The 26716-nt window shown below is 36.4% G+C and overlaps 1 protein-coding gene across 1 annotated transcript in view; it reads left to right on the top strand.

The window, feature by feature from the left end:
* Positions 1 to 26716, top strand: part of znf407 (zinc finger protein 407) — a 562885-nt gene that overhangs the window by 17664 nt on the left and 518505 nt on the right. The window contains exon 2 of the mRNA XM_051935698.1: positions 1478 to 5705. Within this exon, the coding sequence (XP_051791658.1) occupies positions 1535 to 5705 (4171 nt within the window). The 5' untranslated portion in view covers positions 1478 to 1534. The remainder of the gene's footprint in view (positions 1 to 1477; positions 5706 to 26716) is intronic.

Raw genomic sequence — 26716 nt, 5'->3', positions numbered from 1 at the left:
AGGCCAAGTAACATATGCCTGGCCTTGTGTAAAACCAGGTGATAATAAATCAATACCAAAAGTATCTGAAGTCTGCAGAGTCACAGAGATGGAGGAAATGACACTCGTGTTTACAAAATAATATGTGGTACAAAAATGAAAGCAGTAATATGGTTATAAACTCACATATCTGTATCAAGCTTTAAATTTGTATTCTGTTACAAGGGTTGTCCAAACTGGAGTTTCAGGTGTGTGTTTTTTAGTATCTACATATTCACCACATTCATTTCTACACTGCATTCATTTCAGGGTGTTGCGTAGCTTTATGCTATATGCTGCTTGGGATTATATGTGCAAGATTCAAATTTGTGTAATCTGATGTGTCATCTGTGAGCTGTACTTGGGTATAAGGATTAGTTGAAAAGCACACCTAAACATAGAACAACATGCAAAAAGAAACTGGGAGGCCTAGAATCTCAGCAGGCAGACGCTATAAAGAACATAGTTTTTATACATTTACTCTAAACCGCCTTAAATAAAAATGTAAGGAAATGTAAAAAAGCTGCTTGATTAACTAATCAAATTCAGATGTGATTTGACCTTCTCGTTATTAGTTCAAGAATTCAAGTTGACATTTAAAGTTTCTTTTTGCAATTTTTAACAAATTCCTATGTTGTCTGTTGTGCAACTCTCTCCACTTTTCAAGGAACATTTCATTGACATGACAGTTAATTGTGTTGCCCAAAATATTTACAAATTAGAATCAATAGTTTTTCAATATAGAATCAATAAAATTAGTAAGTATAAGTGAAATGGTGACACGGAGGTTCCTGCTGCTGGTTTACAGCTCCAGAAAACAGGGCTTAATTCCTTTTACAATTACTGATTGTGTTTTGCACAGTCTTCTTGTGTTCATCCAAATTTTCTCAGAAAATGTTCTACTACAGCTACAAGATATGCAGGTTAGGTTAGTTGGTAATATAATGAATGACAGTGATATCAATACTCCAAGTGGTGCAGTGAGAGAAATATGGAAAAAGATGATCCACTCACCTTGCGATGAGCTGATGCCTCGTCCAGGGATTATTTCTTTTTCGTGCCCAATGCGTACATGAAATGGACAAATCCCTGGATTGATGGATTTAATCATTAAACATCCTTTTCAGAGATATTGCGGTAAGGTGTCATCGGAATTTAATGGGTGTTCCAGGCAATTCACAACACAGCGAAGCCGAACCTGTTCTCACCGTGATAATATCTCGCACTGCCACCTGGTGGATTACTCCAGATGTATGCAAAGTACGCGCGCAAGTATAAACACAACAACGCTTGCATAGCAGGAGCGTCCGCTGCAGCATGTGTCGCGTTGCATGATGTATAAACCCGGCCTTAGACTCCAGGTTCAAATAACCCTATAATGGTAAAAACATTTTCTGAAAGTATATTGTTGCATCTTGTCAAATATTGCATATTAAAATGTATTTTTTTTTCATTTTAGTGCATTTTGGATCTAACTAATGGAGAAGTGTTAAGCATAAGAAATCTGTGCCTAGCAATGGAAGTCACCAAAGATTCACCATCTTCTGCATGTGAGGCAGAGCAAGCAGTAGTAACTGACACTATGCCAAATACTTCTAATTCAAAAAGGAAACTAATTACAGACACAGAAGCAGACGTAAAAAATAGTGATGAAAATGATGATTTGTGCTCTGAGGGAGCTGGTCATGAAACTTCACCTTCAGGTAAAAAACCTAAATTGGAAGAGCCACCGAACAGTGTGAGTAATGAAGCAATACTTGAAGAAAGTAATGAAGGTCAACTGTTGCTTGCTATGCATGAGGAAACAGCCTCCTGTAACAACGACCAAGATACACAAAATCAGAAAAATGAAAAAGAAGCAAATGCTTCTGAATCTGGCAGCTTGTGCTCTTTCTGTGGATTTATGGCTAAGAACCCCACTGCACTAAAGATACATTTAAAAAGAAAGCATTCTAATGGCAGTTCTTCTGCATGCACTAGTACAGCAGACACAAGTCCAGGTAGTAAAAGCCATTTGTTGAAGGATAATACCAGGGCCAAATCAACTGGAAAGCCAGCAACCTTTGAAGAAGATGCATCTTTTGAAAGTTGCACAGCAATAACAAGTAATGAGAAGCACAAGGTTAAGAATGCAAATGCACTGGAGGAGCATATCAAACAGAATCTTCAACAAATGAAAGTGTTTACCTGTGATCTCTGTTGCTTTCAGTGCATCGATGAAGAATCTCTTCATTCTCATTTCCTTGGGAAAACTCATCTCCGTAGGCAGAATCTTGCAGAAAAGAGAGAAAACCTTTTGAAGCAGCAAAGCAAAAAGCTTACTGAAAGACAAATTCGTGCCAATGCTAAAAAGATCAGACAAAAAAATACTCCAGTTTCTGTTGGAGGTGGAAATGAGAAACCTCTACCCATTGATTTAATACCATCAGACACAGATTATAAAAATGGCAAAGCCATTCAAAAACGCAAAGTGGCATCAACATCCAAGCAGAACAAGGAACCCAGGACTGGATACACAAAGCTAAAAAGGCAAACAGAAATCTCTAAAGGAATGGCACATGTTAACAAAGCAATGAAAAGAAACTCCTCAACAAGAGAAATTCCTCCTCTTGCAGATGATATAATTTCAAATCAGGAAAATTTCAACAGAGAAAAACCAATGGAAGATTGTACTGGAGAAATGTCCCCAGGTTTGAAGAATACACTAAAAAAAGGCTTGAAAAAGAAGGAAAAAGAAACTGAGCAAAAGCAAAAGAATCAAGTGTCAACAATAGTCCCGGTGGAATTGGTGCACAAGATGGTCAGTGACACACCATTGAACAAGAAACCAACATGCAGTGTCGTTTCAGGTGAATCAGTAACACTTTCTGAGGAAAATGAGGAGGCTAAACTGCAAGCAGCAGAAAGCAGCTCACAGCCGGATTTTTTGAAGACACATGACAAATGTGAGGTCAGATCCTCCGGTCTGAAACCTGCTCTTGCCTGTAGTTATTGTAGTAGAAAATTTAAGAAGAAATGGAGTCTGGAAATTCATGTTGAAAGCTGCCAGTCTAAGCAAATGCCATTTTATTGTCAATTGTGTCTCTTTTCTTGTTTAACAAAGAATTACTTTGAAAAGCACTTGCACACTTTTAAGCATAAATGCCTGAAGGCTGTGACCTTTCGAGGCAGATTAGGTAAAAAACCAAAAGAGAAAAGGACATTTGACATTCAAGTTGCTGTACCTGAGGTTCACAGGAAGCCATCATTAATACGTTCACTTGCTATAAACTTACTAAAGCGTTCAGCAAAACTTAGAACCTGGTTTCGGTGCAAAAACTGTCCATTTAAAACAAAGTCATCAACCATTGTAATGCGGCACATTCGTCTGAAACATGCAAAAGTGTATACTTTCTACTGCAGAGTATGCAGCGTTTATATGCTGACACAGAAGGGCATGGACAAGCATATAAAAAGAAAATGCCATAGGCATCAGGTTGAAAAGAGCAATCTTGGCCTTTCATTTGAAGAAATAGTAGAGGAGGTATGTGTCAATGTTCCAAAAGTTCCAAAAACGACATCTACTCAAAGATTCCCTCCTTCAGCTTGTTCATCCCTAAAAGGTAGCCCATCTGGAAAAAACAGCACCAGGAAGAGGAAGAACAATGTTTCTACCACAAGTAAAAGTAAAAGGGGGCGCCCTAAAGAAAATGCTTCTACAACCTGTAGCCATTGTGGCTTGGTTGCTTCCACTGTTACAAACCTTAGTGTTCATATCAGGCGCAGGCACAGCCACCAGTACAGTTTCTTTTGCAAAATTTGCAAATATTATTCTGTGACTAAAGGAGACATGGATCGTCATTGTGCAACAAAGAAGCATGCACATCGTGCTGAAATTGCCAAGAAGGAAAATGATGGTAAAGAGTTGACCATCCAGGATGGATTTATAGAACTTCTTCATTCTGGGATGGAAGGTAAAACATCTGATGCAATGGAGAGCACAAGTAGACCAACAAAGGATAAAACTAGTAAGGAAATTGTAGACACAGACAATGGCAAGCAAAAAGAAGTAGTTACATCCCAGTTAAAGGGGGAGATTAAAGTAGGAATGGCACCTGGAACCAATACATCTCATGACCAGAATGTCGCTGACAATCAAGAAAAATCTGATGAAGGTGAAACTGATGAAAATAAAAATGATCACAGCTTATTAAGCCCTCCTCAAAAAAAAGCAAGAGGTGAATTGCCCAATTCCTGTGCACATTGTGACTTTGTTGCTCATTCCTGTTCTTCCCTTGATCTTCACATAAAACGCAAACATACCAAAGACTTTGAATACTTCTGTATGGCATGCAACTACTATGCTGTTACACGTCGGGAAATTTCAAGACATGCAGCAACTGAAAAGCACAGACTTAAAAGCCTTTCATATCTACAAGTAGCAAAAGATAAAGAAACCAAACCTTTTGTGGAAAATGTGGAATCTGAAGGTACCACTCAAGAAGGAGAGACCACTGCCACAGATCGAGAGGACTTTACCTCATGTTCTAGTGACTTGGACACTGAAAAAATGGATGTGGGTATCCCAGAGAATGAATTGAATGGTAGTAAAGAATCTCTGAACATGACTCCCACTAAAAAAGGTGAAACCATTGGAGTATTTGTGGATACTCAACTGGAACAGGAAGGAAGATCTGATGAAAACACAACTAATAGTTCAAATATCGATAGTCAACCTACAACAACAGATGCTTTGTATATTTCTTCAGATGTTATAAGTGACTCGTACTTGGTGCCATCTAATGGGGATACTGGTCACAATGAACCAGTGGTAAGAGGTGATGAGGTGGACGGCACCCAAAAAGGAAAAAATTCAGATGAAGAAGTTGATTCTCAAGAAGAGCCTACTGTGGAAAAGGCTCTTCTAGATGCACAGCAAGAGGCAGAAACTGCCGTAAAAGACAGCATGTGGAGGACAAATGAATCTGTTTCAGACAGTTCACAACAAACAAGTAATGATTTGCAATTACCTGGGTCAAGGTATATCTACAATGTTCAGAACAAAGAATTATCAAGAGCTGTCCCATTTGATGATTGCATTGTTCAGTTAAAAAACAGTTCTGACACTGAAAATACTGATAGTGATAGAGGTCTGTGTGTAGAAACCAGTGCTCCTAGTGCCTTTCCATGTGATACTAATTTGCAACAGGTTAAAAGAAAAAGAAAAACCGAAAAGTCTTTACAGACTGAATCTGCACGAATTCGTTGTGAAGATTGTGGATTTCTGGCTGATGGCTTAAGTGGTCTGAATGTACACATTTCAATGAAGCATCCTTCTAAAGAGAAATACTTCCACTGCCTGCTCTGTGGAAAATCCTTTTACACAGAAAGCAACCTGCACCAGCATCTCACAAGTGTTGGACACTTAAGAAATGAACAAGCAAGCGTAGAGGAGCTACCAGAAGGAGGTGCTACTTTTAAATGTGTGAAATGCAATGATCCCTTTGAGTCTGAGCAAGATCTTTTCATGCACATTAAGGAAAAGCATGAAGAGCTCCTTCGAGAGGTGAATAAGTACATTTTGGAAGACACTGAACAGATCAATAAGGAAAGGGAAGAGAACCAAGGCAGTGTTTGCAAGTACTGCGGAAAGATCTGCAAGAGCAGCAATTCCATGGCTTTTCTTGCACATGTTCGCACTCACACAGGTAGGCTTCATGATCCAAATGTTATTTTCTAATTGTAATGTATATTTATAAATGTGCCCTGCATTGCATTATTTTTTCCCCAGGTTCAATTATAGTCTAGAGATATGGTGTTAGGTGGTTAACATTTGTGTATTTATGTGTGTAACATCTTTGTGTTTGTTACTGCCATGATTTACTACATGTACCCCTGGTTACAGAAAATGAATGGATAAATGGATTCCTGTATTTATTTAAATTAGTATTGCGTTACATTTTTATTTGAGCTAGGCTAATAGTTACAAATACTGGCTTGGTTTCTTCATGCATTCAGAAGTTAGAAAAGTATTTACCTCTTTGGATTACTCTTACATTTAAATGTGTTACAATATGGAACCGTAACATATTTAATTTGAATTCTGGTCACTGATTAATATAAAAACCTAATAATATCAAAGTGAAAACAATATTCTATAGATCTGTCTGAATTAAGTTTAAGTAAAGAAAAAGAAAGGCAGAACATTTATTATTCACAAATACTGTTTGATTATGGCATCCTTGGCAGAAATTATAATCATGGGTCATCAATAACAGGTCTCTATTTGCTTTGATCACGCCTGCTCTCTAATGTCTGCCTATTCTCTTTTGCAAAGTCGCCCAGTCTCTGTCAAAGTCTGATGGTGAGCATTGCTTATCAGAAATCTTTTAACTCCTGACAAATATTAATGATGGGATTGGGGTCTGGAGTTTGAAATGATGATTCCTAAATATTTCCAGTCAGTTGGGTTTATATTCTTAGTTATTATCCTGTTGGGTGAGTAACCTTTTTTAGAATTGCAAGCCTCCTACAGACAACAGCAGGTTTTCCTTTAGACCTTCTCAGCATTTTTCTCTTTACAAGTCTTCAAAGCCCTGCTTCAGAGAACTACTGAATACTCATAGCAAAATGCAGCCATCATGATACTTCATGGAAAAGATGGTGGTATTCTCTGGCTGATGTGTGGTGTACCAAAGATAGAGCTCAGCATCAAGACCACACACTTAAAGTTTCATCCTGTTAGACTGGAACATGTGTTACATTTGATGTTAGTGTCTGGGCCATGGCAGAAAAATGTGAGTTTAACCTGTGTGCACTAGTGAAACAGGAGGGCTCAATTTCAACAATTTTTCAGTGTTACAGGCTATCTAAATACATGAAACACAAATACTCAGGTATGTATGTTTTAGTGTTGTTCATAATAATGTAAAGGAATATGCTGAAATGTTAAAACTTTGTATAGAGGTTTTGTTTTGACTAATGGAAAAACAATTCCAGTTAAGCAAACTAAGGTTCTACAGTATTATCACAATGAAGATGCAAAATGGACTCCTGAGCTAAAGTGTTGAATAGGTTTTCTGAATTTTGCTATTTATTTACTAACAACAGTAACTAACATCACACTGTGTCCTAAGTTGACTTGTAAGGCGACCTTTTAGATCTATTTGTCCGCTCCCCAGCAGCTGCTGGCTCTTCTCTAATGCAGTTATTTTAAGTACAAGTCCACAAATCCCAGACCAATTTCCTACTACAATAATCAAACGGAGTTTTTGCTATTTGTAATAATTTGTCTTAGACTTCAAAACTTTATCAGCTGTAAAAAGAAAGATAAAATATTCCCACTGATTCAAAACTAAGTAATTCAAGAGCATTAATCCATTCAGTTGTCCAGACTTAAAAAACTATAGACAAGAATATGTTCATCTGCTTAGTTATGTTTTTTATATCTTGCATTTATATACCATTACATCAGTATTAAACTCAATCTGTCCTTCACACTCAAATTTTTGCCTAAAACTTCAGATGGCTTACTTAGCTCGCATGATGTCATTTTATGTACTGTATGCCAGCTGGAATATGGGTATAAAATATAATTTATATGTATAGATTTTAATGATATTTGACTTTTTTGGTACACCATTAAAATGCTTATGTTTTCGAGATCTTTTTCTCTCACATTCAAGAGGGTTTATCTAAGATGTATATATTTGATCGCTCCCCAACCTCCACTATAGCTCTTCTCAAACACTTTATTTTGCATTTGTACTGGTGAATTTCCAGGTCCTATGTAAAAAGAGATAAGTCAAGCATCTTTGGAAACTTGACCTAGTGGTTTCCAAGGTCAAGACCCACCAAAGCCAAGAAATCTTTTGTTAAGCATGGAAATCCTCAAAATGACTACACATTAAATGAACTGTTATTGATGTGAGGCAACCAATGGTATATAACTGGTATAATTGTTTTGTTGAAATGTTATTTGAGTAATTGTAGCTGCCAATAAGCATTTAAAAATTAGATGGATTCTGAAATAAGGAAATTACTGTTTACCTAAGCCAAGGAGGACCCACTCCGGCGTGTATACTGCACTTTGCTTCTTATGTGCTTTTTTCCACCATCAGTGGGTGTTCATACAGTGAAAACTGAGCGTTTTGGGAGTATAAAAATCCATTTGGAATCCTTCTGCTATGTATTCTGTTGTTTGATTTCCCATTAATTGTTTTAGAACATTAAAAAAATGTTTGAAGAAAGCAGGCCATTCAGCCCAACAAAGCTCTCAGATCCACCTAATTTCTCTAACATAACAGCAAGTGAAGTTTTGAGGATATTGTATGTGTTGTGAATGTTTCTTTGTGATTTCAGTATATTGTGTACTATGTAAATACAGTGGAACCTCGGGTCATGACCGTAATTCGTTCCAAAACGCTGGTCGCAACCGGATTTGGTTGTGACCCAAAGTAATTTACCCCCATAGGATTGTATGTAAATACAATTAATCCGTTCTGGACTGTACAAGCTGTATGTAAATATATATACTCTCTCTCTCGCTCACGCTGTCTTTCTCACTCGCGATCTCTTTCTCGCTTGCTTGCTGCACAGGGAGAGACTGAACACGTGCAGAAATCATCGCCGCGTACGAACCAGAAGGAAAATGGGCTTGTTCGTCACCCGAGTGTGTGTTCGTGAACAGATGCAAAAGTTTGGCGAACTTTTTGGTCGTAACCTGATTTGTACGTGGTCCGAGACGTTCGTGACCCAAGGTTCAATAATAAATACAGTACTCTGCCATTTCTACTCAACAATCTATTTTAATTAAAAAATTACAAGATCACTCAAGGATAACCATTTGTTCACTGTTTAGAATCACCATCCCTGGGATTGTACAGTATATTTGATTGCTTTTGACTAGTGTGTTATGATTTTATTTTACATTTTTAATATCATTTTTTTTCTTGGACGTTGTGGTTCATGTATGGCATTGGAAGGTTGCCGAGTCTTATCTTGTTGTAAACGTTTTTACTTAATGGCATAAAAATATTTTAACATCTTTCTGCAACATCATTTTGTTTTCCATGTTTGCTGTCATTTCCAGTTGGTTATGCAGGATGACTGGAGGTTTTGACCCATGATGTCACGAGAGGGTATAAAGATCAGCTCAAATACCTCCTGGTTATCCAAGTTCTGGATAAAAAATTTGGTGGTGATGGCATTTTGTTTATCAATCTCCCCATTATGACTTAGTTCTTTGTTTACTTTTGTCTGTGATTTTGATATTTTAATTAGGCTTGGTGACAGATCAAGTAGACTTCCCTGTTTTAAACTTTGCAAAGCTTTAGAGTAAATTTCATCTTTTGAATTTTCCTCATTAAAATATGTGAATCCAAATCATCATTTTCTTAAGTATTTGAAGCTTAGTCCATCATCAGCAGGATTCCTACCCACTCCTTTATACTGTTTGAAGTTTCTGTAACGTAGTTCTCTGTCACTAGCAGAGGCGCAGCAAGGAATAGATTTTACGGTGGCCTAAGTAAAAATAGGTGTTCTAGTTTTTAGTAGGATATATAAGTGATGATATTGATGATCTCAAACATGTCGTGATCCGATTTCCGGATAAAAAAACTCAACACTGCAAGTTGTACTTGGAAGTGTGACCACTACTTGCAACAAAGCATTAACATTAGGGAAAATGTCTGCAGAACAGTTGTCAAACACCTCCAAAAAAGATGACAATTTTTGCTGTTTTATTTCAACTTTTCTGCTAATTTGTTTGGCTAACACAGTGTATTCTTCGTTCTGGATATTTATTCCATGTAGCTTAATGAGGCTTTTTGAAGAACCTTAATATTTCCGTTTGTTTTCCCATTTCGGAATCCTTCAAAATAAGAAACTATTTCTTGGTGTTTGTCGAAAATCCTCAATTAAGTAACTTAAAGTTCTGTTAACTGTCTAATCACTGCTACCAATCAGGTTACACATGCACTGTAACAACACCCCATTTATTTATTTATTGAAAATTTAGTAAACCAAAAGGATTTGACATACCACTTCGAAACCAAAGGAAAGATAAAAAAAAAAAATAACCTAATCATTTACAAAATGTAATATTCATTTACATTTCTGTTTTCAGCTTTGAGTATTTGATGTTGAGGTATCTTTTAATACTTTCCTTAGGTGTGTGTACTTTAGGAGAAAATGTTGATGTTCATTTTGTGTGATTTTATTTTTATGGCATTATTACATTTTATCATCCCTGATGTAAGTAGCCCAACAAGTTGTGAAACTCAGAGTGTCTGTCCCTCACGTGAGGTTTACTAGACACATTTTCCTTTCTTGCTCACCCTCTAGCACCACCGCTCCAATCTTCCATGGCTCCTTCCACGTTGCTCCAATGGTGGATTTTGTTTGTGCTGCATAACCTTACCCTCACATTCATGATTCCTGCTCTGCCTTACACACCTCACTTGTGGTTTGAGGCAACACCATCTGTACTTGCATTCTTCAATTGTGTAAGCCAATTCAAGCCAGAAGCCCTCCTGAGATCACCAGCAGCCATGTACCAAGGCCTATGGATTATTAAACAATTGATTAATATTTACCAATTACTATTAATTATTATGTCTCGGCTAAACACTAAGAATAATATGCGGTGTAGCTGCGTAGGAACATTTGTTGGCCCACTTGGTAGTCTCTGACCGGAAAGCCCATTGCAAAGAGTGGAATCAAATGAAATTATGTACCTTAAATCTTTGGCCCACCTGGTGATACAGGTATATAGTATACTAGCCAACCCGTGGCGTAGCATACGTCGCATAATTATGTATTGATGGGTGAACACTTCCTGAAAGACACAGTTGTCCAAATGGGGTGGGTTTGAGGATATGACTGTAAGTGAATGTAAAGATGGAACTCTGGAGAGAGGGCGGGGAAGTGGGCCTGAGAGGTTTCGGGTTCTAACCGTCCAACAACGGGTCGGCACAACCGGTAACGATCCTTCCGCAGGTTCACCTACGGAACCCGTGTTAGGACATTTACATCCTCTAGATAGGCAAGTTCGATAGTCTGACACCCATTCCGCCCCCGCCATTCTAGTCTGCCGATTTCTTAGGTCATCTCTTAGTCATCGTTCAGTACGCACTGCCTGCTCATGTGTCCGCCCCCTGAATTGCTTTCGTCTGTGTACAGTCCACATGCACTTGTGAGTCACGTTGACTGTTCATTTTCCACACACCGCCTCAGTTGCATGCACCTGTGAGCCACATTTGGGCCGGGTGAGGTTTCCCGTGTTGAGTCCAATTAAGCCAAAGGCTCCACACCTGGTGGTGCCCTTCCATCAATTCCTTTTAAGTTTCAGCTTTGCAACCATACGCTACAGTTCACATGCACCTGTGAGCCATGTTCGGGCCGGGTGAGGTTTCCCGTGTTGAGTCCAATTAAGCCACAGGCTCCACACCTGGTGGAGCCCTTCCATCCATTCCTTCCAGTTTCAGCTTTGCAACCATACTCCCCCCAGAACCCAAAGACTTTGGTTACCCGGTTGGCTGCCTGGTGGGTCATGGGAATAACGCCGCTGGATTGCCAGTCAGCATCATGTATGGTCGGAACTACGACGGTATGTGATCTTCTTCGAACCTCCGACTTTCGTTCTTGATTAATGAGCACATTCTTGGCAAATGCTTCCGCTCTCGCACCATGGTCGGCTGTTTAGTGAATTGTTGGCGGGCGTGGCTGTCTTGCGTGTGTCTTGCTTACCATGGACTTAGTGAATTATATATATAGATGATTTCTATCAAGCATTCTAAAGGCATGCTATTCTTTCTCATAAGTAAGCTATTACAGCCACATTAACTGCAAAGAATGACCATCTATATTTGCTCAGGTGCTTGTTGACCATTGTTTAATGTGTGAAATTTCCATTGGTACACCTACAGCAGAAGTGAGCTTAATGCATATAAATAGAACCATTTCAAGACCCCTAAATATTATGAACACTTACATAAACTATGCATACCCTAGGCCGTTTTTAAGTGAAATGTCTAGTGTCTTTTTATAAATGTCCAAGAGGACATGTAGTTATTTTTTGACAGTAATGTTACACATTATGAAAGCTAGATACAATGATTTTGACAAGCTGCATGTCAACCTACTCTATAGGTTGAAGCAATAACATATTACTTCAGTTAATATGGAACTTGCAAGCATGACTAAACCATCAACACAAAATTTACTGTAGTGGTTTGAATTGTTATAGGAGACACAAATAATAAAAATCCTGTTTATGCATAAATGCAGTTTTTACTGTTAAAAACATTTCCACTGCAGTTTGTTCCAACATTTAAAAAAAGAATGGATAAACATGTTATTGATATCTGTAAAATATTATGGACAGACTTATGCCAACAAACATTTAAAAATGTTAAAACATTTTTTGCATTGATTTCTTTCAAATGGAATAATGCCTACTGTAGTTAGAAATGTTTCTGCTACATTTTTTGCAAAATTTGTAATAGAGTAGACAAGTAGATAGTTGTTTGAAAAATATTATGGACAATTGCTATTTCCATCATATACATCTACAAACATTTTTCATATAAAATATTTCTTTGCATAAAATCTTTTTAAATGGAAACCTGGCTACTGTAGTTAGATCTTTTGACTTTCTTTGTTTTGTATGTCATCATTTTGAAGTTTCTTTTGTGAGCCTGTTACATGATATGGAACCATACAGATCGATCATGTTTTTATCCATCCAGATTTATTTAATGCAGCCGATTCACTAATTCTCCACACAGGCAGAGTCCGTCAACAAATTATGTGACTTGAAGTGGTTATATTTTGTATCTGAGCAAGTTTAATCCTGTCTTTACAATGAATGTGCTCTTGATCTGATTTTCTGGTTTGTATAAATTGTTGACATTTTTAACATGTCCCATTTGATTAAAATGGAATTCAAAACTTTGTAGATAACTTATTAAAGTGGTAATTTAATCTTGTTTCAAATAAAAATCTAAAAATGTTTTGTAGGCTAAATCATTTGTAAAAGCACTGTAAATAAATAAGTAATCTTCAAGGGGTACAGGAAACAAAGTTTTGAAATACTTGCTTTTGTCTTTGATTATTTGGCAAATTTGAAAGTAGTAGCTGAAACTATTTTGTTAAGTCTGTTATGATAACGGGTGGAAGGGAAAAAAGATGAAAAAAAAACCCAAAACAAATTACTTACAAAAATAATAGGGAACTGCATTTCATACATGGCTTTCTAGGCAACTCAAGGAAGAGACCATGAAATGCATATCAGAGAATAATTTATACTGAAATGCCATTGTTGTGTGAGGCTTTGGTATTAGAGGAACAGTGCTGTAACTAAACAAGTGTGCTCTGATGAAACAGGTGCTACACAAACTGTCAAGGGATACGCACAAAACAAATATGATGGGCATATATTTAAAAGGAAACATTTCGGTTAGACAGCATCTGAACATATGTAAGTTTGGGCACAGTATAAAATACATAATAATGTTTAGAAATGTGTAGTCGGCAGCACTGGCAGAGCAGACCCTGAATACCTGAGGAAAGTGAGGCTATTGTTGTGGGAAATAGAGAAACAGAATGAGAGAATGGCTGACAATAGAGTATACATTTAAAGAGACCTCAGTGCTCCATTGTTAGTTTTTTTCTCTACTGTGTGTTATTTTTACTCCTTTATATTCCAGGGATTGAACTAGGAAATCATGTGGTCTGGGTGGTACTGTTTTTCAGAAAAAATGTCATTTACTATGTATTTCTTATTAGCACTTTTAGGAGCTAAGTATTAATGAGATTCATTTTTAAAATAGTCAGGCTTCATTGTATTTGTGTGTTTAGATAAAAAGGGTAAAGTTTGATGTTAGTGGGGAAAATGAAAGATATCTGAATATGAAAATGTCACAGAAAATGTTATTTTCAAGGAGGTTTCAAAATAACAAGCTATGGAGAGTGTCTGCAGTGCTTTGTATGAAGCCGCCCTGCCTTTCACCAAAGAAAAGAGCTAGAAAAGAGCTAGAGACCCAAGGGTTGGTATATTTAGCTGTTTGTTTTACCTGACAGATAAATAACACCACTGCAATTCATTGTTACAAACAAACAGCCCTTCCTCAGGGTGAAGGAGAACTTGTTTCAGCTTACAAAGAGAATCAGTTACGTTAAATCGCTGTCAAAGTGTGCAAAATTAAACATTAAAGGCATCTTGCATGTATTTATCTCAAGAGATGCTAGTGTTAATGTGATAAAATTGCTACTATGTATAATGTATTTTCAAAGTGTGCAGTTGTCATTTTTTTCCTTTCTCCAGAAGGAAGATAAAGCATATCCATACAAACCATTCTGGCACTATTATAGTTTGTATATTTTTCTTGTTTAAAAGCAGAAATTATTTTTTAGTAAGGTTTTTTAGAAACAAAAAATGTAATGTATTGGTGTGACTATCTGACTGACAGTTTGCAGGATATCAAGGCACAACCAGAATGGAGCAGTATTGGTAAAGTCCGCTAGTAAATCTCTTAAGGAGAGTAACAGATGTATACCAGTGTTACTCTTGGGGTGGAAATTCATCAGGGGGTGCTCTCATTTGTATAGTATCCTTATTTTTGAAATAAATGTATCCATTATTTAATATAGACATTTCTCTGCCAATAAAATATCTTAACAATAAAAGACAAGTTATTTGTTCTGTCTGTATGAATTATATATGACAATTCATGTGTCAGGGGCAGCACGGTGGTGCAGTGGTAGGGCTGCTGCCTCGCAGTAAGGAGACCTGGGTTCGCTTCCCGGGTCCTCCCTGCGTGGAGTTTGCATGTTCTCCCCGTGTATGTGTGGGTTTCCTCCGGGTGCTCCGGTTTCCTCCCACAGTCCAAAGACATTCAGGTTAGGTGCATTGTCGATCCTAAATTGTGCTTGGTGTGTGTGTGTGTGTGTGTGTGTGTGTGTGTGTGTGTGTGTGTGCGCCCTGTGGTGGGCTGGCGCCCTGCCCGGGATTTATTCCTGCCTTACGCCCTGTGCTGGCTGGGATTGGCTCCAGCGGACCCCGTGACCTGTTAGGATATAGCGGGTTGGACAATGACTGACTGACTGAATTCATGTGTCAATATGATAAAATGTCGATTATAATAAAATCTCCAAAAAAGAAGAGTCCTAATATTGTGCTTTTGCCTTCTGTCTTATTAATTAAAAAAAAGCTTTTGATAATGTTAGCCATAAGTATACATGAGAAATTATGAAATCTTATCAAATGCCAATAAGCATAATAAATTTAAGCAACAATTTATGCGACCATAAATTGGCAGTATTAGTCAAAGGCGAGCTGATTAATTTCTTCCAAGCAACAGCAAGCTGCAGAGAAGGTTGTATTGTATCGCCAATTTTGTTTATATTCTACTTAGAAAGAATTATGACTGAAACTTTAAATGATTTAACAAAGGTTGATAATGAAGAAAACATAACAAGTGTCATGTTTCCAACAAACTTAAAATTCACCAATGATATTGATTTAATTAATAGAAAAACAGATAATCTACAAATAACTAGTCAAGCTTGGTGCAAAAGCCAGCTTGGTGCAAAAGCCAGCAAAAAGTATGGAATTACCATAAATGAAAAGAACACAGAGACCATGGTGTTTTGTAAAACAAAAAAGGGACACAAGCTCTACATAACCTTGAATCTTTGAGAAGTCTCAGAGAATTAAAGCTGTTTAGTGTTGAGAAAAGTAGACAGTGTGGGGATCTTGTTTAGTTTTCTAAGATATTGATAAATTAAAACCAGCAGAATTCTTTCATTTTAAGGATGGATTATGTACTCAAGGGCATATTTTATAGTTAGAAAATCATTTGTTAAAAAGACTAACTTTAGATAACATTAATTAGAAAATGTTGCAATTTTAAATAACATGATATGTAGACTTTCTATAGACATAGCACATCAATAATTGAGACTATGTAATCTGTTGTTTTTGGAGCATTTTTTGGTAATCTATGCAAGGTTAGATCATAGCTTTAAGATGATACTGCCAGAACCCATTGTAGCATCTACAAAGGCTAGAATGAAAATTAACTTTAAAAACTGATTACCAATAGAATGGTGTTAATTTTCATCAAGGTAAGGTAGAAATTTAAGGTAAGGAAGAGAGAAGTGGTAAGGTAGTTCTACTCATTAATCATGGCACTGGAGAGTAGCAATGTTTTGCATGTTGATTAGCACTGGCAAGTAAGAATTTTCCTGTACCATGGACACATGACAATAGTAACCCTATAAAGTTATAACTGCCCTTTGAAAATATATATCTTTTCCTGATGCACCAAGCGTTACATGAATACTGTATATATGTTAATAAAAGAGAAATATGCTTTCAGCCTGAGCAGGGCAACACCTACATAGACCTCTGCAGTGGAATTGAAAAAACCCTCAATCTAATTTGTGCTGAAGAATAATGTATCATTCCAGTACCAGGCTAGACATACCTCCTCGTTAACAGCTCTGTTATACACAAGCTTAATCACCTGCCACTGCAGTATATTTCTTTTGTTGTAGATGTACTATCTGTAAAAACAGTTTTGAGCAGTTATGTCAAGTAATAAATTGTCCCAAGTTTTGACCATGTTTCTAGGAGGCTCTGTTTACACTTGTGTTTTATTTTAATAATTGACAATTTTAACCAATTATTTTAAAAATTAATTAGATGCAACTGAATTGTCATACAGTTAATCAGCAAAGGTTATTAAGCCACCAACTTTGTCGTATATTGCCCAATGCCTTTTCCACTTGGCCCACTGTTGTATTACTAGTTACTCAAAGTATTTTCTTCCAGAGTGGCTGTTATGCAGACACTTTAGAGTACTGTAATGTTATGTTTTCGCTTTCTTCCTGCAATCCAAAAGCATGTTAAAATATTACAACATTAGAAAAATTATGATAGAACAAGCCATTCAGCCCAAGCTTGCCCGTCGTATTCACCTAGATTATCCAAAATAACAACAAGTCGAGATTTGAAGGTCCCTAAATTACTATTTTCACCACACTACTTTGAAATTTATTCCATGCGTCTATAGTTCTTTGCATGAATAAAAATTTACTAACATTGGACAAAATCTGCCCTTAGCAAGTTTCCAACTATGTCCCTGTGCTAATTCCTTTCATAATTTTAACACTCCAATCATGTCCCCTTGTAATCTTCTCTCTTTTTTAAACTAAAAAGGTTCAGCTAGTCCGCCTAGTCACTGTAACTTTTTCTAGCACTTCTATGTCTTTTTTGTAATATGTAGATCAAAACTTTATACAGTACTACAGATGATGCCTCACCAGTGTGTCATATAACTTAAGTATAACTTCCCCTGACTTGCACTTAATACATCCTGATATATAACCAAAGATTCTATTAGTTTTCTGGATCACTTCTTTACATTGACTGCATGTAGATAATGATGAGTCCTCTGTGACTCTTAGGTCCTTCTAGTAGGGTGTACCTTCAAGTTTCAGATCTCCAATTGTGTATTTAAATGTAAAACTTTCACTTCTTACATGAAATACCTGACATTTACTTACATTAACTTTCACCTGCCACATACTGTATCTAACCAAAGTTGTATAATATCCAAATTTCTGTGTAAAATGTAGTTGGATTTACATTAACTACCATTATACCTTGTTTGGTATCATCTGTAAACATAACCAGCTTATTGGTTATATTCTTGTCCAGATCATTTATGTATATTAATATAGGCAATGGCCCCAGAACTCATCCCTGAAGTACACTGCTTTTAACTTCACCTAATTCCAAGAAAGGTCCCCTTACCAATACCCTTTTCTTCCGAAGTTTAAGCCTATTTTGTACTCGCCTACATAACGTGCCCTGAATTTCTACATCTTTACGTTTGATTGAGCTTTCATGTGATACTTTATCAAAAGTCATCTGAAAATCACGATAAATAATATCATGTGCACCTCTCTGATTGTGAGCTTTTGTTGCTTCCCTATAGAATTTCAGCATTTTAGTAAAACACAACCTTCCTTGTCAGAACCATGTTGAGTATTTGCTGATTCTGTGCTGCTCAATCTTTTCCTTCATAACTTATTCAGTTAATTTATTTGTAATGCAACATTAAGCTTGTATATAGCCTATAGTTACTTGGATCAGCCGCTTACCGTTTTTATGAAAATGGATAACATTTTCAAGCCTCCAGTTCTTGGGAATTTCCCCAGTGTACAGATATTTTCAAAAAATCTGTGCCAAGGGTTTATGTGTGTCCTCAGTAACTACCTTGAGCATGATAAATATCATCTAGTCCTGGTGATTTGTTAGATTTCAGCCTATTTTATCTAAGCAGCTCTACTCCATCTACAATTTCCAAGTCAATGATACCTACTTAGTAGTCCCTGTTACTTTTGGGAGGTTATCAACTTCTTCGGATGCATAAACCTCAATAAATTGCACAATCAAATCATTTACTTTTTCTATTTCACTGTCCTGTGTGTTACTATAAGCTGAATGTGTTGTTGTATGTGTTTGTGAGCACTATGGGATGGGCTTAAACCCCATCCGAGGTGGGGACTTCTCTTAATCATACTGTAGAAGGGTTAAGTGTTAGTTAACTCACTGTGATTTCCAACAGCGAGTGATAAAAATAGATTAATAAATAGCATATATGTGATTTTATATTGGGTTGTTAACTGTCAGAATTTCTCATTTTATGAACTGTTTTTTTTAAGCAGAGGGTAGGAAAAATGTTTGTATTTAGTGTTTATTCAGATGGAAACAGATTTTTCCTTCTTTTAGATATTTTGCTGAATATGTATTTTGCTTTTCTACTAAAAATATAGAGTAACATAAAGAAAAGGTCACATATACTGTATCTGCATAATTATGTTGTTTTACAAAATGTGCATTGTTATTTTTCAAACGTGGCAACAATAATGTCAGTCGCCCTGAATGAGTAAAACTCCTACTCTTAGTACAAAAATAGTTTTTAATACATATATAGTGTTCTGTTGTTTATAGAGTCATTGTTCAAACCAGAGTTTTAAAAGTAAGTTTACAAGTGAAAAAGCAATCAACTTCCAGTTTCTGGACCACAGAGAGCAACTAAAGTAATTAAACTAATAAAATATGAAGTACTTTTTTTTGCCTTCAGAGCATTTCTTGCAGTTTCGGTGCTTCACATGGTGTCCCTTACATGCACATCATTGGTGGTGTGTGTGTGTTGTTTTTTTTTTTTTAATCTGTATCATTAGTGTTATTCTGTTTGTGGCTTGCTTGTTGCTGATGTTCATTGTAGTCGGCCGGGTGTCTTAATTTGGGTCTTAGATTTCAAATTTAAATAAACCTACATATTAAAGAGTACCGTTATTATTATTATTGTTTTTATTATTTGATATATTAAGTAAAATATGTGAATAGGAAACAAGAAATGTGACCCCTCCCACTACCCATTCATTGCAACACTAGAGCTTCTGAACAACAGAGAAAGAACATTTAGTTAATCTGGTGCAAGATAGACCAGCATATAGGTAAATCAGCTAAGGTTGTAATTACAGAAAAGCAGTGAACATGTTTGTGATATTTACCATAAGTTATTTTATCAAATGACATATTTTTGAATAAATTAAGCAAGATTATCATTTATTTTTTTATTATATTGTCCAGCATGTACTTAATAAATTGTAGAATGCCAAAAGCAGGAGGGTGGACAGTAGGCCAAGATTATAAGAGCTGTGACCTAGTCTGCTATAACTAAATGATGACCTCCCAAAGATTTATTTTCTCCAGGAACTCTGAAGGAGAGAAAACCAAAAACTCTAGTCATTGTCAACTGGCCATATCTTACTTATAAAATTAAGGGATTTTATAATGTGTTTTTGTTAATTATTATACTTATGTTAAGTATTTAACATAAGTAGTGTGTTTATGTACATATGTATATGTTATATGATTTGGTAATATACCATAAGCGTATTATTGTTGTAAATATGTGTAAATGCTTTGTGCTCTATAAAGAGCATTACAGTATATAAGACAAGTTTAAATGAGTTAAGTTGTACTGAGATTGCAAGTATTTATAATTAGGAATTGGAAGATAACTTGCTTTTTGACCTAACTCTAAGCTTAAAACTGGGTAGTCAGGAATCTAGATAACAAAGCCAAGGATATTTAGCAGAAAAAATAGTAATAAAAAAACAGAGTAAAAAGGGTCAATGCCAAATTAGTACATGTAAGCAGAGTCAAAACAAACTAGTTTTAAATTAAGCACACGAGTAAAATGCTAAGATTTCTTCAAATATCCACTAACCTGGATTAACCAGGAAATGTTTGATGCTGACCCTATGATGTCATGTGCCACAAGTTTCCAGTTAGTATTACTTAGCGTCTGCCTGGCAACAAAGACAACAAAGATCACATAAAGGCAGCACCTACTGTATCACAGCACATGAAAATGGCACTGTGGTAAAATGATACTCATTTTTAATGTAATGAAGAACACACAATTCTAAAAATAAATGCAATGACTGGATTCCATGGCATCTTTAAACTCCCAAAACAATATCTCAGATATTTTGAGATGACAAAGAAGGACTACAAACTTTTTAAAAAGAAAAACCAGAGCATGGCAATTGTTGATGGTTTCTTTCCATTTAATAAAGATGTGTGTGCTAGGTTGATTTATCGAGACCTTCCTGGCCCCATGGAGTGAAAGACATGATGTATATCTATTTTGTACTGCAATATGAGTGTATTTCCACTGTCTGTGGGGAAGAAAAACCTCATTGGAGAACTCAAGTAAAATCATGGTGTTTTTTTCCCCCACCATGTACACCCTGATAAGGACTGTTAGAGTTCACATTTACAGTTATCTGAATGAAACAGGACTATCACTGCATCACCCTTTAACTTTAAATTGTCCGGAATAAAGGAGTGGCCTTTGATTATTGCGTGTGGCATTTTGTATTGCTACTTTTGAGGCTAATATTCTTGAAATGTTGTTGATTAGATTAGCTGTTGTGCTGCTTTGATCATTATAGTTGAAAGTGAATTGCGGAACGTGCAAGTAGTTGCTCAGCCAGCTATCGACCTGCTCTTGGAGGGAGACTGTATATCATGTAGAAATGGCGCAGATACTAATAAGCCCTTCTACAGCCAATTTTCAGCTATTCTACCCAGTCACTAGATATCAAGAAAAAATGTATGTTGTTAATATTGTCTCACCTTACAGATAATATTGATATAAAGATCATATAGATATTTAATTTTTGTTAGTGTGTAGGATTAAATCATGCTACCTGGGTGTCTCATAAATATTTTAAATTACATGACCATGCTATCCTAAAAGCAATTCCAGCTAACTTACTAAGAGGAGCTCCAGAGATTTTTTTATGTTTAATATATGCTTTTCTTTCTCGGTGATTAATGGGGAAATTTAAGGTGACAAACAAAGAAGAACATTATGATCAAATGTATTGCTTGATTTTCAGTTTGCAGTATTTTAAAGGATAATTCATATACAGAAAAAGACTAAATATTGCAGGTTCTTTCCTTTAAAAAATAAAGCAGCTGGAGAGGTTGCTAATGGAGCTCAGTTTAGGATTCTTTATGCAACTGTCTGATCAAGACATATAGCTTATAATTGATGTGTCCATTACTTGAATTCTCTTGTAATTATAGTCAATAAGTCTTGTAAATGTGTTAAAGCTCACTAAAAGCATAAAAAATCCAGAAGAGAGTAAGGCTAATAATTTAAAATAATCAATGTAGGCGTTTCAACACTTAATTTCCCTTGTGTGTTGATAGCTGATCATTCTTAATCCATTAAGATTTATTTTGTCGTTTATAATGCAAAATAGGTTTGCACTGGTCACTTGCCTGATTTCAAAATGTCCAGCAGGTTAAGTGCTCAATGTAGTCCATTATTCTTCCCTGACTATATATATTAATTGCATTTAAAATCAAGTTAATGCAAAAACAAGAAGTGAGGTAAGCATCAATAACTAACTGTCCAAATAGGCACCTACCCCACAGAAATTTTACCTTTACATCTTTTACAAATAAATGCTCTACCTTGCTCTTATTTTACTAAAAATAAGCATTTTTCACTATTCCCTCTGGTTAAGCTTTCATTCTTCAGTCTCTTGAGTTTATGTAATGTAGGAATGTTGACTTTTTGATTTAATCATTTAAACAACATAGTTGCGTCTTAAAAAAAAAAAAAAAAAAAAACTTGTGGCAGGAAGAGTGCAAATATAAATTCCCTGCATGTAGGATTTTTTCATTTGTCTATAGTAAACTGCTTTTTCAAAATGTATTCCCAGTTTTAAAGATTATCCAATTCTAATTGTATTTTACTGCCTTCTCCATATTTTGCCATTCCTCCAATTTTACTGTCATCTAAAAATTTCACAAGTTTACCAGTTATATCTGCATTATTGTCATTAATAATCATTTTAAAGAGTAAACAGTCCTGGGTACCCACCAATGACTTAATCCTGTGTAGATCACTCTTCTCTGATTTGTATTTTTGTCTCTGATCTGTTTACCGGGTTGGAATTACATTTTGTAAGTTAATTTTGACACCATTGACATCCAGGTTTAGAAAAAAATCTTTGGTGCAAACCATATTAATGGATTTTTGGCATCTTACTAATTTTTTTCTTGTGGTTTGCTTTTCCCTACTGCTCTAGTTGCCTGTGTAAAAAAAGTGTAATCATTTCAATTGACAGGATTTTGTCCCATTAATTAATTATAGTTTTAGTTTTATAGTTTCTTATAAGTACTCTACTAATTTATTTACGATTATACTGAAGCTTCTATAATCTTTCACTCAAAAGAAGTGACACTTATTCGTCTATACTTTCGTGTTTTACCAGTGCGATTTAGGACAGTAGTAGATTAATGCTGTGTGTGTGTTAGTGCTGGCTTTGATTTACTGGCATAAGAAATGAATTGGGCTAATAAATAAAAGGAGGTTTAGAATGTATGGTATGACATTTGAAACTTACAATGCTGAAAGTATGAGAGAAACATTCATTGAATTGGTAGAGATCCTGAATTGCAGAAAAGTACTCATTTGCTGTATGGGGAAGGAAACTGAAGGTACTGCATAATAATGTTTTGTGGTGTTGCTGAAGATTTCAAATTTTGCTGATGACAGAGGTGTGTTGGTATTGCTTTAACTGGAGTTCTTCTAATTGAAAAATTGGTGAGTAATGGGTGGTTAAGATGGAAGATAAGTGTTCTGTGAATGTGGGTAAAGAAGAAGTGAACATAATCCCAGCAAATACACTATATAAGAAATTGATAGTTGTAAAATTTAAAAAGTTACATTTTAGGACTTGTGGTTGTTAATATTTTCATGGATGACTTGGTGAGGGACTATTGTCTTGAGTGGCAGTATCAGAGCCAGTACTGATCATGATGAGTGATTTCAATGCAACTTTGATGAATATTAAAGTGAAGGAATTCCGGTGTTTCATTTTGCAATGGAAATTATCATGAGCAGCACCTTCTTTAAGAAAGATGCAAAGGATGTTAATTACATTGGTAGCTAGTTGCATTAGGAACACAGCTCTACTTGTCACTGAGGATAGATAATAATAATAATAAATAATTTTATGTATGTAGTGTCTTTCCCATGTACAAAGCAGATGACTTATGTGTGGTGTATGAGCCAGGGTCTTTTTTCTTCTTTTCTGCTTTTGATAATTGTATCATTTCACATTCATCTGTTCAGATGTTTCTATAAAATAAGTAAAACATCCATCATCCAACCTGCTATATCGTAACTATAGGGTCACGGGGGTCTGCTGGAGCCAATCCCAGCCATCACAGGGTGCAAGGCAGGAAAAAAACCCCGGACAGGGTGTCCGCCCACTGCAGGGCACACACACACACACACACACACACACACACACCAAGGACAATTTAGAGTCGCCAATGCACCTAACCTGCATGTCTTTGGACTGTGGGAGGAAACCGGAGCACCCAGAGGAAACCCACACAGACACGGGGAGAACATCCAAACTCCACGCAGGGAGGACCTGGGAAGCAAACCTGGGTCTCCTTACTGTGAGGCAGCAGCGCTACCACTGCGCCACTGTGCCGCCCTAAGTAAAACATGTTTACAAAATAAATTTACTCATATAATGTATGAAGTGAGTAATAGCATTGTGTGGTCAAAGTCATGAGGAAGAGTAAGATAAGTATGTGCTAAGGATAAAACTATGTGTTTGATAAATGATGAGAGGGTCAGAAATTAATTGGCAGACACATTTTTAAAAAATGGTAAATGAGAAGCAGTTTTGAAAACAACAGAAGTTGTTTGGGCTTTGACAAAGAAACCATTGAGGCACAAAGAGGACTGCATTTGCAGTACTGTTACAGGCTAAGTCTACAGCCACACATTACCAGTGTTCATTTAAAAAGCACTGTTTTAAATGAAAATAAAATAAAAAGTAAAATAAAATAAAAATGAAATTAAAAATGAAATTAAATAAAAATTCAGTTTTGAAAAGAAATGTATCTCCGTCTACCGTAGTGTTTTCACATCATTTAAGAAAATACATTATTTCTACCAACACTAAAGCAACAGAAAATTCATATGACATAGGTGTTTCCCTACACTGGACATTTGTGCATTGGCAGAAAAATCCTTAATGGGATGGTAAAGCCACCACCCACATTTTTTATCACAAAATTGGAAAATTATTTGCCTGTTGCATATGTATGAAGCGTTGAAACTGTACAAAATGCAATTTAGATGCATACAGGTAAGTAACACAGTAAGCATCCCATGGAAAGCATCTTCTCTGTGTCTGTTATATTGGAATGTCATTTTCTTTTGTGGAGGGTGACCAGTTGGGGGTTATGATGTTGTAATAGGATCCAATCAGGGAAGGACTATGTAATAAGCACAAACAAATCAGAGTGTAATTATAGTTTGTGTTTTCAAAAGTCTACGATTTCACCAATCTACATTACAACATTGAACCAATGTTTTCAGAGGTATACGACTCTAGAGAGTATTTTCAAAAGGATCCATTTTTCAGTGGGTTAAAAATGCCAGGGTACTGTGGACATAGCCTAATTTTGAAGAGTATCTCATGAAGTGTGAGGCTCCAGCAGTGTGACTTGCTTTTTGGGCTGTATTGTTTTCAGAAACTTTCAGCAGCAGAGGGCATTTAGCAGTTCAAAGAAAATGGAGACACCTTAATGAAATATCATAATTTAAACAGCTGAGCCAGAAGTTAAGGGTAAGATGCAGCAATACAGTATACTGTATATCGGTTAAATAAAAAAAAAATCTATATATCAGAGACAAAGGACCAGATGCTTTTAATATGGGACACATTGTATACTGTAGATAAACACCTGCAGAAGACATTATTTCATTACTTGGGATGCTTTGAGTATAGCTTTGTTTACATGAAGCCTAATATTCTCAAGTATAGCTCAACATAGCTCAATTAAAGTAAAACACTTTTGTATTAAACAGGCTAATACCATTTTCATTGAAATCTTATCACTGTCATTTAAGCAACACACTTCTATTTATTAAACAGTTTGTTGTGCAAGACTCTTTGTTTGATTGTATTCAGCATTTAAATATTTAAACTATAATACATGCCCTTCTTTAAATATAATATTGTTGCATTTCATCTTCTTTATTTATCTTCATGCTCTGGTATATGATCACAAACACAAAATTTCAATAATTTTTATAAAGATGCTGCTTATTGCTCATAATAATACAATTGTAATTTACTTACAGTTGTGTATGTGTGTATATGTTGTGGTACCCGGCGGGGGTTCGTGCCCGGCCAGGATGCCCAGGAGGACCGGAGGCAGGCTTGTGCCTCCTCCAGAACACGAGGGGGCGTCCTCCCTGGTTGCTTTGGGGGCCACGGGTACAGAGCTTGGAAGCTCAACCCTGTAGGGGCCCGTGGTCACCGCTGGGGGCGCCCCGATGCCTTGGGAGCCCTGGACCTCAGTACTTCCACCACACCCAGAAGTGCTGGGGGGAAGAGTATTGGGGACACCCAGAGGACTTCCAGATACTCCGACAGAGCTTCCGCCACACAGGGGTGTGGCTACAGAAGCCCTTAGGATACACCTGGGGTCCATCCGGGGTGTATAAAAGGGGCCGCCTCCCTCCAGTCAGGGGCAAGAGTCGGGTGGAAGAGGATGAAGCTTGGTGAAGAGGAGTGGAGGCAGTCCAGAGACTTGGAGAAGGCATTGTGTTGTGGCCAGGACTAAGGGGTGATTGGTGCTGCGGCACTGGGTAATGTGCACTACGATGTATGTAAATAATGTAAAAAAAACGTGTGTTGGGTGATAACATCGTGTCTACCTGTCTGTGTCCGGGATGTTCCCCACAATGTGTAAGTTCTTCAAAGCAGACTGCTTAAGTATCTTTTATGAAAGAAAAAAAAATCACTTTCAGATTCATTGCTAATATTTAATTTACTAATTAGGGAACCTTTATTTTCTATATTAAATTTTATAAAGAAAAGTAGAGCTTTGTAGACTTCAGTATACCCCCAGCATTTTACGTATATGCAGTATTGTACAGTTATGTCATATTCACAGTGCAGTAGTTTATACACTGCCTGGCCAAAAAAAAAATTGCCACCTGGATTTAACTAAGCAAATAGGTACGAGCCTCCAATTGGATAATTACTGCATGGGCGATTATCTTTCAGCTGGCAG

This window comes from Erpetoichthys calabaricus, chromosome 13 (assembly GCF_900747795.2).
Source record: "Erpetoichthys calabaricus chromosome 13, fErpCal1.3, whole genome shotgun sequence".
NCBI lineage: Eukaryota > Metazoa > Chordata > Cladistia > Polypteriformes > Polypteridae > Erpetoichthys > Erpetoichthys calabaricus.
The sequence above is the reverse complement of the archived record's forward strand: the minus strand, read 5'-3'. Positions and strand labels throughout refer to the sequence as shown.